The sequence below is a fragment of the Strix aluco genome, chromosome 7 (genome assembly GCF_031877795.1).
Source record: "Strix aluco isolate bStrAlu1 chromosome 7, bStrAlu1.hap1, whole genome shotgun sequence".
NCBI lineage: Eukaryota > Metazoa > Chordata > Aves > Strigiformes > Strigidae > Strix > Strix aluco.
The window spans coordinates 20552032-20567233 of record NC_133937.1 but is presented as its reverse complement, the minus strand read 5'-3'; the positions used below and the strand labels follow the sequence as shown (position 1 = coordinate 20567233).

Genomic DNA, 15202 nt, shown 5'->3' with positions numbered 1-15202 from the left:
AGCAAAATCACTTGTCAGTCAAACAGAAAATTGATTAAATGGCATTTAAAAGCTGTTTTCCAACTGACTTACATGAGGGAATTGTTTGGGGTTTTTCTGGGGGCGGGGGAGGTTGGGTGGGGAATGTGTTTCATTTTTCTTCCGGAGTGGGTTGGGTAATCTTCATTCACATGAACAGATCTTTCCCTTAAAAGATAGCCTATATTAATGTGTAGGCTTTGCTTCAAGCTCAGTAACTTTGTTGCAACATGCTGTCTGAGTTATAAATGGTGTTGGTAGCTGGGGCTTTCAGGATTGTGAATTTCTCCTGGGCAATACTGTTACAGAACAGTATTGATGTGTATTGAGTATATTATTGAAGAAGCTTCAGCAGAACTTAATCTTGGGCATGGTTTTACTGAGTGATCGTTGGAGAATTACCAGCTGATGAATTTCCAGAGTAGTTATCATGCTTTGCACTTTCTTGAGTGCATTCAAGGTTCGGGTAGTGCAGTGCACTCCAAAGAATCCCAACTTGCATGAACTAGGTACCTCAGAGGTAATGGCAAAGCTGCTTAATGCAGCCTTCTGGTGTACATGCAGCCTGACATATGGATGAAGAGGAAACCTTATGCAGGAAGCTGCTTATCAACAGTGCTACAGTGTAGGGTACAAGAGGAAATTTGTGTTCCCTTCAGAGCCGTAAAGTGTATTCTCTTCTTTATCTACCATCTCTTGCTAATCTGCATGTTGCTATTCTGTCTGCTTAGGAAAAAGGAGTTGAATATAGTTGCCTGCTTGGTAATGGATTGGGGAACTCTGACTACTGCTGGCATTTAATTGAGAAAGCTTAGTGGCTTTTTGAGCAAACCTGAACTAAGTAACAAGTTGATGTGTTAATTTTATTTTTTTTTTGGTGGAGCCTTTTGCAGCAACATCTTCAGAGCCAGCCAGCAGTTCAGATCTGTTTGCAACATCGCCACCAGCTCTGGAGAAAGATGTCAAGACCCAAGCTAAGAAAGTGTTAAGCTTGTTTGAGGAGGAGGAAGAGGAGAGACTGGAAGATGATGATGGCATTAAAAATGCACAGATAGATATTGGTGTGGTGAGTCTAGGGAAGTTCTTGAACACTAGGAAATAGTATTTCTACCTCTACTATTCTAGGCAAGGTTTTGGTTTTACCCTTCCTTCTCTTTGTGTTATGGAGGCCAATTTTTCTCTGTTTCTAAACTTCCAGATTCTTGGGTGAGAAATTATTCCTGCTCTTCCCCATGATCCTGAATCCCTTTGTAAATTTTTCCATCCCACTAACTCAAAAGCATTTTGCTGCATGCTAGTATGAAAAGAAATTCTGTACAGATGTTTGGTGCTTGATGTTTGCTCTACAGAACTGATTCCCCAGTTACCCCTCAAGGTCAGAGGTACTAGGAATTTGAAAGATGTGGAATTTGAAGCCTTGTGGTTTATCCCTTTATTTTCTCTATAGTGTTGCAGTTTGCTTGCTGGATATATGCCTGCAGACTTAGTTTCAGCAAGAATCTTAATTCTATGTTTACTTCTGTTTTTCAAGTATGTGTGTTCGGTTTTTTAAAAAAGCCTCCAGTTGCCATATTCTTGCTGTCTGGCCTTCTTGATATAACATATACTATCAAGAGGTAGACTTTGAATCTTCAGCAGCAACATCCTTGAATCCATGGCAATGTTCTTGTTTCTGCTTAATGCAGATGTACCAAATTTTTTTCTGTTAACTTGAAGTCATGTCAAAAAGTACATACTGTGTAGTACCGTATGCCACAAGGTTTCATCATCCTGGTGTGACCATGTAAAGTAAGTTGTCAACCCTAAAGGCTATACACACTTTATTTAGAAGTCCCTGGAGCTGAATGAAATAGATGGCTCTTAGAGAAAAACCCTTGTTTATTGCTGCTTCTGAATTAAAATGGATTGTTAGCTCGAGTGTTTATTTACTTGTTGTGAATCTATCCTGTGTTTGGCGGGGGGGGGGGGGCACATTGTGAGATGGTTGCAAGAAGCCACATCTGTCCTGTGGTTTTTTTCATCTGTGAATTTTTTCAGATCTTTCCTTCAAAGCACTCAGCTATCAGCATATAACAGTCATGAAGTGATTAAGGTGATGAAATGCATATTCATGCAAAAATCAGAATAGGTGATTTAGGAACTTAACCTTTTTGATAGACAGATCTGAAAGGTGCTACTATTTTCCTTGCTTGTCTCAGCTTAATACGTGTTTCCTGTGTGGACACTTCTAGATGTGCATTAGGTTTTCATGTGTCTGAGCATAAACAGCAGTTCTAGCGCTCTAAAAATGTGACCTGGCTTTTGATATAAAATTAAAGCTGGTGCACAGAGACTGAGAATAGAGCAGTAATAAAAATTATAGGACAGGGTGTATGGACCAGAAATGGTGTACTGGAAACTAGCTTTGCTAAGCAGCCCTTTAGGACTCTTGGAGATTTGGACTAGGAAGGGGAGAATCAGGCTTTGTTCTTATGACTGCTGCTCCTGCTGCTTGGATTTTGTCTGATGTTATGCTACTGGACATGCTCTTAAGAGGCATCCTTTCATTTGTATAGGTCCTGAAGAAACATCTGGGTGGTGAAACATGGATACTGGCCTTTACCTAGACGTTCAGTGGGGCCTTTGCCTTTTGAAAGTCAAACCTGGGTGCATACAGTGACCATGATCATAGAAAGGCATTAGTTTTGGTGTCCAAGGAGCTGATACTGATTGGCTTGCAAGATGGTGGAGGGTTGGTAAGGTGATATGTATGACTGTCAACCTTCCCTCCATCAGCAAATTTGAAAGCACAAGTTCTTGCCAAAGGCAGACAATACGTTCTGTTCTTCATTGTGGGGGTGTGTTTGCTTTAACGGGAGGGGAACAGGGAATCTAGCAACAATAATAGCTTTACAGGCCTTCAACTTTGGGTTTTGATTTTTTTATTTTATTCTTCTTTAAAAAGGTAGCTTAGGAAAATAATTAACCAGATTCTCTTCTTCTCATTTCTCAGTCCTGCACCCTCAACTGAAAAAATCAAGACATAAAAGTCTTACTGAAATATAAACCTTACCGTACACTCATGATAACATACTGAAAACTTTTTTTTTTCCTTCTAAGGAAGCTTTACAGGTAAAAAGTAGTGGCTGGATCTCAGGTCAGCAGACACAGATACATTTTGGTTAATGTCTTCTCATCAAACTGAACTGTGAATACAAATATTTACATTGTAAGTTTTGCAAATTTGGTCAAAGTAAAATATTTAACTGGCAGTTAAGGTTGAATTTTTGTTACCAGGGTCGTAGTTTAGCCTCAGGTGAATTGTAACCTGCCTTATCACTAGGCAAATAACCTCCTTAAGGGGGGGAGTTTCTCACTGTGAACCTTTCTCCTCTCCTTCAGGCTTCCGAGAAAAGTACTCGTCCCAAAAGCACTGGAGTCTTTCAGGATGAAGAGCTCCTCTTCAGTCAAAAACTTCAGAAGGACAATGATCCAGACGTCGACCTCTTTGCCAGCCCCAAGAAGTCAATGGTGAGTTATTTAGAAACAGTCTTTTAAGTGTGCAGCCTACTGGTGTTCCTTGTTTGAACACAGGTTAGAAGTCAGTGATTTCCGGGGAGGGCCAAATGTGCATATGAGTTCAGGCATTGTGTGCCAAAGGAGATGTGCTTTTGATCTGTGACACATCTTTTCTTTATCCTTTGTCTTTTTAGTCTGCAAACCGTATCCTGAAGCCATCATCTGGAGGAGGGCTTTTTGGGGATGATGATGAGGATGATCTCTTCAGTACAGCTAAAACAAATCTTCCGGTATCTGTTCCTCTACTGCAAATGGCTTACGTAAAAGACATTGGAAAGAAGTGTATGGAAAGGGATTTCTTCCATATGTATTCCCATAAGAAATGAAGTGACTTCTCAGATCTCTTTGAGAGAATAGAAATGGCCATTGTGACCCTGAAGACATAGGGAACAAACAGATGCATTAGGTCTCCCAAAGCTGGGATGAGAGTATTAGATTCTTTTTCCTTTTGTGTATCACTGGGACTGACTTTGGTGTAAGAGAACACACTTGAGCAGATAGCAGAGTAGTAGAGTGTATTGTTTAATTGTTTTATTGTCTGAGTTGCTAATATTACTCTGTAGTTCATGCGTGACTGGTGAGCCTTGCTCTATGACTCATGTAATTAAAGTCTCTGCAGGTTGGTTTGATTTAAGGTTATGAATGTGGTATTAAAATCTGTGTGATCACTGGATTTTTCAGAGGGTGAGCAGCTGCAATAATGAACTAGATGGCATTACAGGTGGTCTGAGGTCAAAGTCCTAACATGCATTCTAAACTGCTACTCTCTAAATGTATTTAGCTTATTTAAATTGAAGCCAACTTTTACTTTAGTCTATTTTCATGTCTGTAGCTGGAAGTTAGGCTAGAAAACTGGCAACAGTTTCTAGAAAAGGTTTCTTTGAGGACTGTGGAAGGGGTGGTCTTAAGTAATTAGCACTTGGCAGATATATATGGAGCCTGTTTGCTTGAAAACATAAAAATAGCAGTGTTCCTTAGCTAGCCTTGTGCTTTTATTTTCCCTGCTGTCCTGTGCATGAGGAAATATGTATGCATTTTGAAGTTTATTGAAACTCTTATTATTTATCATTAGCATAGACAGCAAAGGTTGAGATAGGCTAAAGGAATGGAGGAGTGCAAGGCCCTTGTCATTGCAGAGCCAAAAGGCAATGCCTATTATGCATTGCAGAGTCAAAAGATGTGGCTAGTCTTCTTTTCAGATAGAAGCAAGATTTTTAAAAGTTTTGCTTTTTTTTTTTTGATCTGCAGACCATGATTTTTACCTTATTCATGTTGACTTGTGCTCTTAATGTTTTCAGAAAATAGCTGAGAAGAAAACACTTAAGGCCAGTACTGGCTCTTCCTTGGAGAGCAGTAACCTTCTAGAAAGTGCTTTAAGTGCCAAACAAGATGAAGCTCTGAAGGCAGTAACTACAGAGGTAAGTACTTAAATCTTGTGCCTTGAACAGCATGCAAAGAAAAAGGAGATGTATCATTTTGTTTTAAGTCAGTCTCTCGGAAAAGATCAAAACTAATGCCTGGATTCACTCACTGCAAAGTGGCAATACATGGCCAAACTTGAGTCTGCTTATCAGCAGGTGCATTGTTACTAGCAAGAAGTTTAAATGCTATTGATACAGTGTTTTATTCATTGTCCACACACTTATAAGGGCAAAGTTACAAGGCAGTGAAGAACTACACCTCAGGTCCATTTGGATTGAAAATGGGTTGTTGTTCATTCTTCTCTGAAGTGCCAGTGTCTGTTGGAATTAATGTGATCTTTAAAGTATAGGTAGGCTTTCTCAGAAAAAAGATCAGGGCATGATGAGGAAACAAGACTCCTGTCCTTATTTTTGCAGAACCAAGGGTCTCTAGGAGAAGCAGTCTGGATCTAAATTCTGGGTTGTGCCTCACCAGAGCTGCTTGTTGCATTTCCATCTGTAGGAGATGAGCTTTTCATTGTGGGGGGTGGGTGTTGTTTTTTCTCCCCTGGGCTGAGGAATACAGAGCAAGTCAGTAGGGCTAGTAATTAGCCTGTCTTCCCTTATGGTGAAGTATTCCTTGAAGTGTAGAAGGATGCTTGTCTTCCATTTTTTGACAGCGTGGTATAGGAATGATCTTAGCCTGTCTGAGGTTCATCTGAACACCAGATGCATTTAAGTGGAGAACGATGATCTCGGACACTAGGATTCCTCTGTCATGCTATCAAGACTCCCCAAAACCAGTGTCCTAAGCCTTGCAAACCCTCAGTTAACTTCAACCTATCTGAAGGAGCTCTGACTGCCCAGTCACACCAACAGCAGTACAGCCTAACTCACAGAAACGTGTAGACTACAAACTTGTGGAGAACAAGCCCTGGGAAGAGCACCTTAGCTGATTTGGTTCATCCCTGAGACCTAGAATTGACTCAAGTCTTCAGACCAAACAGCTACTCTTGCTCTTCTAGTCTAGTCTTATTTCTGGCACTGATGGCCTGCTTTCCACAGAGGACTGCGTACTTCTCTGAAGCTGCTTTTCTTGTAGGCTGAGAGGTACAATTTTGTAGCCCTCTTGGCTTCTGTGTGGACTTCATTGAAGTCTGTGGCACTATTACAGCCAGTCACAAAGAGAATAGTTATATCATGATCTGGCAACATGGCTTCAGAGGGTCTTAGGGGAGGGAATAAGCAAGGAGGGAGAGTAGCTGTCACAGTTTGGTTTGACTGGTGTTGTGTGTGACCTGGAGAAGATGGAAGTTGTTGGGTTACTATGGCAGAAGTATAATATTGTGTAGAAAAAGGGTGGAATGAAATGTGTTAATGATGGGTCTATGGCATGTGGGGAACTGAAGCTGAAATTGAGTGACTGTAGTTCTGGTGGTAGAATGTGGTGATAACAAGGTATCTTCATAAGAAATTAGTAAGCAGTGAGCTATAGATGTATTAAAATGCAAACTATGGTCTAGTTGATAACTTGTCCACTTGTTTAATCCAGTGTAATTCTGTGCAGAAATCTACAGGTCCTGTTCCCATTAAAACCAAAGAGCCCTCATCTCGGATTGGAAAGCTACAAGTAATTAACTTTACTGGCATTTTGACTTTCAAAAAAAAAAAAATCTTCCTTGCCTCACTGATGGCTTTCCCTGAAATAAAATCTTTTTACTTTCTTACCTTTCTCTTGCAATTTTTTTTTTCAGATGGTGTATTTTGTATTACCTTTTCTGTATTGCATGTTTCATTTTATTTCCCCCTTCCCATTTCAGACCTGACTCTGACAAGCAGTATTTACTCTATTTGGGGGGCAGAGGGTGGGCTCCTCTTCGACCTGCTGTTTTTCTCAGCACTATTTTAAGTATGTTTAGAGACTCTGAGGGGTATGTTCAGAGACTTTTAGGGATTTGGTTATGTCCCTTGGTTATGACATGAAATGCCTAATAACTGTCTATATCACAGTATAGCTCTTAACATCAGAACCATTGTTGTCGTCAGACAGGATACTGAGCTATACAGGTGTTTGGTCTGACATAATGTGGCCATGCTGTTCCTGAAGCTCTTATACAGAATAATAGTGTTGAGACTTAATGAGACAGAGGATGTGGACGATGCAGAAGTGCATAGGTGTGAGAAGGTAGAGCTTGAATGCCTACATACGCTAGTTCTTGCTGCTGTTCTGGAGCTGTGCCTGCTCTGGAGCAGTATTAATGTGATCTCTTTGTATGTATGTTTTTGTTTCTCTGTTTTGTAGGCTAACTTAGCTATTAACCCTGCAGCCTTACTACCTGGTGCAATGCCAAAGGTCTCCAATGTAAAGTCCCCCTTACCCGTTCTGGACACTCCGTTGCATGAGCCCAAGGACGTACAGAACAGCGAAGCCTTCTCTGCTGCAGGAAACAATGAAGAACTAGGTGTAAGCTTTGATCAGCCTATGCAAGCGGATACCTTGCACAGCGCCAATAAGGTAACCTTGGTATTTAGGAAGATAGCAAGGGGGATTAAAAACACAGTCTGTACTCATGCAGGAATTTGTGATTTGGTAGGCAGGTGGTCTGTCTGAATCTAAGTGGAGGTGTGGAAATCTAATCCCCTCACTTCTGTGGACCACTGAAGAGAAAGTTAAGCCTACTACAGTCTTAGCTCTGTGAGGGGCTTATGCGCATGCCTAATTCTGTGCCTTTTTAAGGTACATGTGTACATTCCCCAAATACAGTGGTCTTCCCTATAGGTTGAAGGTATTTTAGTATAACGACTTGTCCTGTCCCAGGAGATGCCAACCTGAAAACCACAAAAAAGCCATCTCTCTGGGCTAACTAAAAGTTACGTTATGGACAGCTGCTGTGGCAAGGTATCAAGAACACATCACTGCTGTAGGTTGACCTTTACCTCCTCTGTAGATAAAAATGTCATGTTGTCCTGAACTGTCACTCCCAATTCTTTTTCAAACAAAAACTTTGTTTTTAAAGAAAAAAAAAAAAAAACGAAAGCAAAAAAGTATTACAGCTTTTGACATGGCAGATCTCTGCCTCCTGACTCACTTGGTTTTTATTCATACCTTTTTACTTTATGGACTGCAAAAGGCATATTCTAATTAAAGATTTAGTGTTTCTTTTAAAAATAAAAAGCTTGAACCATGTAGTTAGGATTTATTCTGGGTGCTTATGATTTTATAAAGCTCTTGGGTTTCCTGAGAGGAGCTATTTGAATAGATAACTTAGGATCTTAACTTTGATTCTTTCTTTCCTTAATTCTGCTGAGTCTGTTCATTACTAAACAAATAGCAGAGATGACTTGGGAAGATGCAGCAGCTGTCACCACAATGGCTGACATGACCCCTTAGTGTCAAATGGGTTTGAAGCTCGTACATCAGACTGATGCATTACCATGTAGGCATAGTTGTTTCCAATAGCAGCATGTCCTGCACAACAGACAAAACCCTCTATCATGATATTTTTAAATAGATAGGCTTGCAAAAGAGTACAGCTCCTATAGCTGCATGTGGTCAACCTTGAATGTTCATTTTATCATAGTGATGATGCGTGTTTGTTTACAGTAGTAATCTGAGAAGAAGCATCTCAGAAACTATAGTGAATGTGTTTTGTGGCTCAGGTTACATGTTTTAATTTTGGCATGTCATTGCTGCTTGAACCTTTCAAGTAAATATATTCAGCCAAATATACTTTTTTCCAAAGTCTGTAACAAAGCAACCTACCCAGCATTCTGGCTGTCCTTTCAAAGAACAGTGTATGAAGCAGGGATCAGGTTTTTTTCAAGTGCATCTCTCTTCTATCATAATTTTCCTGTTTTTTCAGCCATATTCTGATCAATACAGCCCCACACTCTGAAGGCAGATGTGCTTCTGCAATGATTCTAACAAAAGCACATGGGTCCTCTAAGGTGTGTTACAGCATATCCATCCAGATTGTCCTTCTACTTCAACACAGCAATTAACAAAAGGGAACTGGAGGTTGTACTGATCTGTTTCCTACCTGTGTGAATACTCCTGTCCCTATGAGATATGGTACAGCCTATAATGGAACCTTGCAGGGTGGCTTCTTTAAAAGCAGCAGAGGAATGAACTGCAGCAGGCTATGCATAAAATGAAATTAAATGGAAAACATAATTAGTCATGGCTTGGACAGATTTAACTGCACTGCAGAAGCCCCTGGATTAGCAAGCTGTCAGACTGACTAAGGTATTACCTAAAGCCGAAGGGCTAGAGTGGCTTGTTGACCTGTGTTGTGACTCTCCACTTGTGAGTGCTGTTGCTTTTGTACCCCAATTCCACCTGCTGTGGAATGGCCAGAGGGCAGCAAATCAGAAGTCCTGGGTTATTTTTCTGAATCTTGCTGCAGACTACTCGAAGCTTGTATATCCCCCTTGTCCATCTTTCCCCTTTCTGAAAAATGGGGAGGATGGATGATGCTAAGCTGATGATGAATCCTGCTGCTTCTCCCTATAACCTAAATCAGTGTCTGCTCAGCATTCTGTGGTCAAGAATCCCAGCTGAGAATTTGTTTAAATGTACATGTAGCTGCTTAAGTTACTTAAACCAGAGCTGTGAGCAGAACTTGTAGTAAATTCAGTTTCAGTGTGCCAGTATGAAATGGGTAATGCGTGTTAATTGCAGTGTTGTGAAGGCAGGCAAAGTGCTGCAAGGAAACATAACAGGAATCCTAACCTGTCTTCCGTGAAGTGTAGGGTTTTTTCCTTTTTGTGGTGGTTTAGGTCCTGCCGGGGTCTGAGACCACGTGGCCGCTGCCCCTCCCCCACAAAGGGAGTGAAATACAAAGCCCCGGGGCTGAGATAAGGAGAGGTTTAATACAACAGCGCAACAGCAACAAAACAAACAACAACAATAACAGTAATAATAATGAACAGAGCAAGATATGTACCAATACAGCAGTGAGAGGAGAGAGATGGCATAACACGTGTGTTCACGCTCCAGCGCTTGGGCGCCAGGAGGTGATGTCAGCATGGTATTGAATAACCCGGCTAGAGCTTCCCCCCACTGCTGGGGACACTTAACCCTATCCTAGCTGAACCAGGACACTTTTGTATAATCCTGCTCTGCTTTTACTCCTTTCTTGCAGACCAGGATCAAGGTTACAGGAAAACGAAGACCACCTAGCAGAATGGCCCGCCGTCTAGCTGCCCAAGAGTCTGAAGAGAGTGAGGATGTAGACAGTGCTAAAGAATCACAATTCTCTCTACCAAAACAGATGTCAGCAGTAGTGAACATAAAGGAACCTCTTGCTACTGAAGCAGAGTCCACAGAAAATGGCTTTCTCTCTGGCTTGTCACTGCCAGCTCATAGCAGTGTTTTGTCTGCTGGGATGAACTCACTCCTTCCTCCTGAATCTGCAGACCAAGGGGATGATCTCTTTGAATCAGAAGACATTTTTGCAAGCAGCTCAACATCCAGACCAGCTGCACAATCAAAGTTAAAGGAGGGAATGCCAGACAGTGTGACAAACAAACCCATCAACAGCAGGGAGAAAAAGCCTGATATATCTGTTCTGGGTGATCAGGACAGCAGTGATCTCTTCCAGCCCGTACAGCAAAAATCTTCAACAAAAAGCAGCCCTATACCTTTTTTGGAGGAAGAAGAAGACTCTCTCTTCACCTGTCAGAAAACTGGAAGAAAGGAGTTGAAATCTGCTGTCCGACAAACTGTTGACCCTACTGCCCAAGATATCTTTGAGGTAATGGTTAAGCCTGTAACCTTGGCGTTTTTGATCCCCAGGGCCTTATGCAGACCCCTCTACTTAGGCACAGGCTTAATGGAGGATGGGGTGTGCCGGATAGGTAATGAAATAAACTGTCAATCATACTCTGCTGCTGGGCAATGAAAACCCTTCCTTTGGTTGTTCACCCCCTTATTAGCAAAAGTGGATTAAAAGGTGGAGCCTTAACACAGAGCAGGCATGTCACTGTATGTGCTGTGACAACATACCTGTGATTATGACCTTTTTCAGAGTAATAAAGTATTTGGTTCTTACCTGTTAGCTGTCTGTTCAATGCACAGCAGCTCAAATAAGTCTTTTAAAAAAGGAATAAAGTTGGCAGGCTGGGCAGCTGATACAAGCCTCTGTGTGGTGTACTTGACCTGTGCACAATCCCATACTAAAGCACTTCTGAGCCCTCTATGGGGAGAAGGGACTCAAACTTCTCAGGTTTGAGAAGCTCACGGCTGTCAGTCTTCTAAACATCTCAGCTGCTGTGTACAGGTAATTTGACTATTCTCTTGAAGTGTGTTGTGTATTGATGATCTCTCTATGCTTTGCTCCAAGGATGATATATTTGCTACTGAGGCAATTAAACCAATGAACAAAACAAAAGAGAAAATGCCAGAGACTAACCTGTTTGATGATAACATTGATATTTTTGCGGATCTCACTGTAAAACCAAAAGAAAAGAAGACCAAGAAAAAAATGGAACAAAAATCCATATTTGATGATGATATGGGTAAGTGTCTAATGTATTGCGACTAATCTCATAATTATATTATTGTCATGAGTTGCATTCATTGGAGATGTTTTTAGAACTCTTTGCTTTCTTTTAACTTTTCAACTGCTCTGAAATCTCTGGTCATCTTTGAATTCTAGCCTTGGATGAGAACTTCCTGGATTTGTAGAACTAGCACAGCATTTAAATGATTTAGGAGAGTGCTTAAAATTCTTCTGAGGGAATTAATAGTTTAATTCCTGTAAGGATTTTCTCACCTGTTGGAATTATAAAATGTCTCTTGTCTGGAGTAAGAAACTAATCTCACCTTGTTATGGCTCTGAGATACATTCTTTGTTTCAATTTGCACAGCTTTTTGTATCGTACTTTCAGATGAATCGCTGATATGAAGAAATCAGCATCTCTTCCCACCCCACCTTCACTATTGTGTTGACTTCCTTGGAGGTCATAAGATGGTTTTTTTATGTCCATGTATACCCTTAACAATTTACAAATACTACACCTGAAAGCAAAAGTTTGCTCTGTATAATTTGTTGAAAAAGCACATAGTAATGTGAAATGATGCAAAGCATGCTCCTTTTTTGTTCTTCATCAGTGCAGGTATTAAAAGTCATTTGATCCCTGTCTGTGTCTGTTCTCAACCTCTTCATGTTTATAGCTCTTCTTTGGGATTGCATTTATTTTTTTTTCCTCTGAGACAAAAAATTCCCTTCTCCTCTAGCTTTGATTCTTGTCAGTCTTCATTCTTTCTAAACCATTCAAATTTAATCTGACTTATCACTGTTTTGCTTGGACTGCTATTAAGCATTCCAGCCTGATGGAATGACTTGGTTCGAGTCTGTAAATGTGTTAGAAAACTTGCCAGAGAATTAATATCTTGAGATTTCAAAACCTTCTCAATTGATATAAGAAATAAGACTTAAATGTTTGCAGGCAAGGTATTTGAAATATGTATTGGATGATTAAAATATTTTAACCATGTACATTTTTTCATGTAGCCTATAGCAAATGAAAGAATTTTCCAAACACCTACCCCTTCCAGATGTTTCAGGACAAAAATCTGGGCCTCGTGTTGAAAAGTAGTTGTAGAGTACCACTTGAAAGTATTCTGGAAAATTAGCCATGACAGAACCTGTTGTTTGCACTTCCACTTTTGACATCTACTCTGGTGCTAGAGCTTGGTTGTTTGATGTCACATCTGATCTTGATACCTATAGCATCTACAGCACCCTGTGTCTGATAGACTTCATCTTCCTCTAGAGTGTTGACTGTTTTGTGGTGCAGCCATAGGTATGCAACTTCTTAGTGCTCAAAGCTATGGAGCTCCAGAACACCAACAGGAGTCTAGAGAAGGTGAGAATGCCCTGCTGGCTATAAAGTAGTAGAACTGGCACTTGCCTGTGCTTCAGGTTAAGGGTTGGCTTAAGTGATCATAGTAGCACTTTATCAGGGCTGTATATTGTTGTCTTAGGAGATCCTTTCTGCTGCAAATAAAACAGTAAGTGGGTGCAGTTTGGGGGGTGGGTGGAGGCTGCAGGATGCTTTCTTTTGTCCTACCACAGCTTCTAGGTACTATTTACTACATTTGTGTTAGGCTTGTGGTGGCAGTATTAGAAAAACTCTTGCAGGTCTTTATCCTCCTAGCCTCCTCAGTGATGGCTGATGACACAAACATCTTGGTGTCACCTCTGCCTGTCTGCAGAATGGTGACTGAGCTTTCTTGTACACTGACAAATACTGTTTTCCATGGCCAAAAATTTTCTATTCCTTAAGCCTTGTTATAAAATTGGAGTGATACCTCTACTGCTTATGGTACTCACTGTACTTTCCCTCTGCTGTGAAGTCAGTCCATGGGATAGCTGCTTGCTTTGGAGTGATGCCAGTAGGGGATTACTCTCTTTTACTGCCTTTCTAAACTGCTCTTGTGCTGAAATGCTGTCCTGGATTATTCCTGTGTAATCCCTATGATAAGCGCAGTAGCAGATGTGCTGGAATGGAAGTAGCTAGAAGAGAAAGGCAAGCATACTGTGATAGGCCACTTTATGCTTGGCCTCTGCTCAAGGTTAGCATACATGGCTGAAATACTGGTTTTTATACTCTGGACCAGTAAATGGCTATTAACCTCTGTATAAGACCTGTGTTTTCTTAACAGGGGTTCAAGACCAGCTATGTGCTACTTATACTGGCCTTGTGACTCACTAATGATCCACATACCTCAGTCTTGTAAGTTTTTTTTTTATTCCCTCATCCAGTTGCATGATCTGAGTATCCTAAATTTAAAACTTTAGTGTATAGGAAGAGATATGCTGTTGTGTGTACCCAGGAAACCTCAGGGCAACGCTTCAGCATATTGTATGGTAGCAGCTTCATCCCTTTTATATGAGCACAGTACTAAACACAAGCAGCGCTAGCCACAGCAAGAACTGCAGGTCTGTGAGCTCTGCTGCTGGCACAGGGTATCTGGGTTGGAGGGTTTCATTTGTACCTGTTGTTATCCTTCAGGAGAGAACTCTGTCTTAATAGCAACATGATATTTTTCCTACTCTGTGGCCCTAGTTATTCATAACAGAACTACATGTTTTGAGGAAGGTGGTGGGAGATCTTGATTCAGGACTGTAGACAGACTTTCTGAATATTCAGCAGGATGGCAGTTGTAGCTGTCTGCCTCCTTGCATCTTAGCTGTGCTCTGTTCTCAAGTGATTTATGCTGTGTTCTTATTGAGCTGTAGATTAAAGACTGGTATGGCTAGTGGATGTCGCAACAGTAGTTGCTAGCAAGTACCATTTTTCCCCTTCTGATTTTCTTTGGCAACAGCTTCACAGCTCTTGGATCTCTCAGGTTTCTCAGATGCTAATGTTCTAGATAAGAGGCACGTTATCTGGCACTTGCATGATGGAATTTATTGTGGAGGTTTAATTTATTAGTACTTCTCAAAAACTTATGAGAGCTTGCACATGTTATAAAATACAAGTATTGTGCTGCTCTACTGAGAAGAAAAAATATTCTTAATTTGACTTACAGCTAACAGCTCCCACGTATGTCCTTACAAATGCATCTAGAATCGCAAGCAGCAGGAAAGCATTTGTTTATCACAGAATGTCCTTGGCAGTCACTGCTGTGTGCTGGAGACTTATGTACAATGTTACTTCTGTTTGGCAGTCACTTCACATTAAAATGTCTTTTTTTTTTTTTTTCCCCCTTTAGATGATATCTTCTCTAGCAGCCAAGTCAAGATACCCACTCCCAAAAGCAGATCTTCCCAAGCAGCCTCAGAAGCAAAATCTGAAAGCAAGACACTGAGCACATTTGATGACCCACTGAATGCTTTTGGAAGCCAGTAGCCAAGGGGAGTGTGTTGCAGAAAGGAGGCTTTCCTTATGCCCCGTCTAGTACTAATACTCTGGATTCCTTAATCCAGTAGAACTGAAATGAGATGGCTGTGGATATTTAAATGAGATTACCCATTTTAAATGGTTAGTATTCTCTTGTGTTGGGTCTAATTGTGCTAAATGATATATTTTTTAAAAAAGACAGTAACCTCCTGCTATCTTGTTTCCATGGTGCCCAGATGAATATAGCTTGTGCAATACCTGCGATGAAGTAATCTATTATACAAAGTATAATTTGTTTTATTGAACAGATCTATAGAGAAAAGAATTGAGAAATAGTAAATGGAGTCTGTTAAACCAGATCTGTCTGTATGTCT

At 40.8% G+C, this 15202-nt stretch overlaps 1 protein-coding gene across 2 annotated transcripts in view; it reads left to right on the top strand.

Annotated features, from left to right (window-relative positions):
* Positions 1 to 15187, top strand: part of WASHC2C (WASH complex subunit 2C) — a 37729-nt gene extending 22542 nt beyond the window's left edge. Inside the window, exons 23-31 of one of the 2 annotated variants that reach the window (XM_074830828.1) lie at positions 902 to 1084; positions 3400 to 3528; positions 3711 to 3806; positions 4875 to 4994; positions 6544 to 6606; positions 7279 to 7491; positions 10121 to 10732; positions 11321 to 11495; positions 14701 to 15187. In XM_074830828.1, coding sequence (XP_074686929.1) covers positions 902 to 1084; positions 3400 to 3528; positions 3711 to 3806; positions 4875 to 4994; positions 6544 to 6606; positions 7279 to 7491; positions 10121 to 10732; positions 11321 to 11495; positions 14701 to 14837 — 1728 coding nt within the window. In that variant the 3' untranslated portion in view covers positions 14838 to 15187. The remainder of the gene's footprint in view (positions 1 to 901; positions 1085 to 3399; positions 3529 to 3710; positions 3807 to 4874; positions 4995 to 6543; positions 6607 to 7278; positions 7492 to 10120; positions 10733 to 11320; positions 11496 to 14700) is intronic. The other variant, XM_074830829.1, reaches the window with a different exon arrangement.
* Positions 15188 to 15202: the final 15 nt, after the last annotated feature.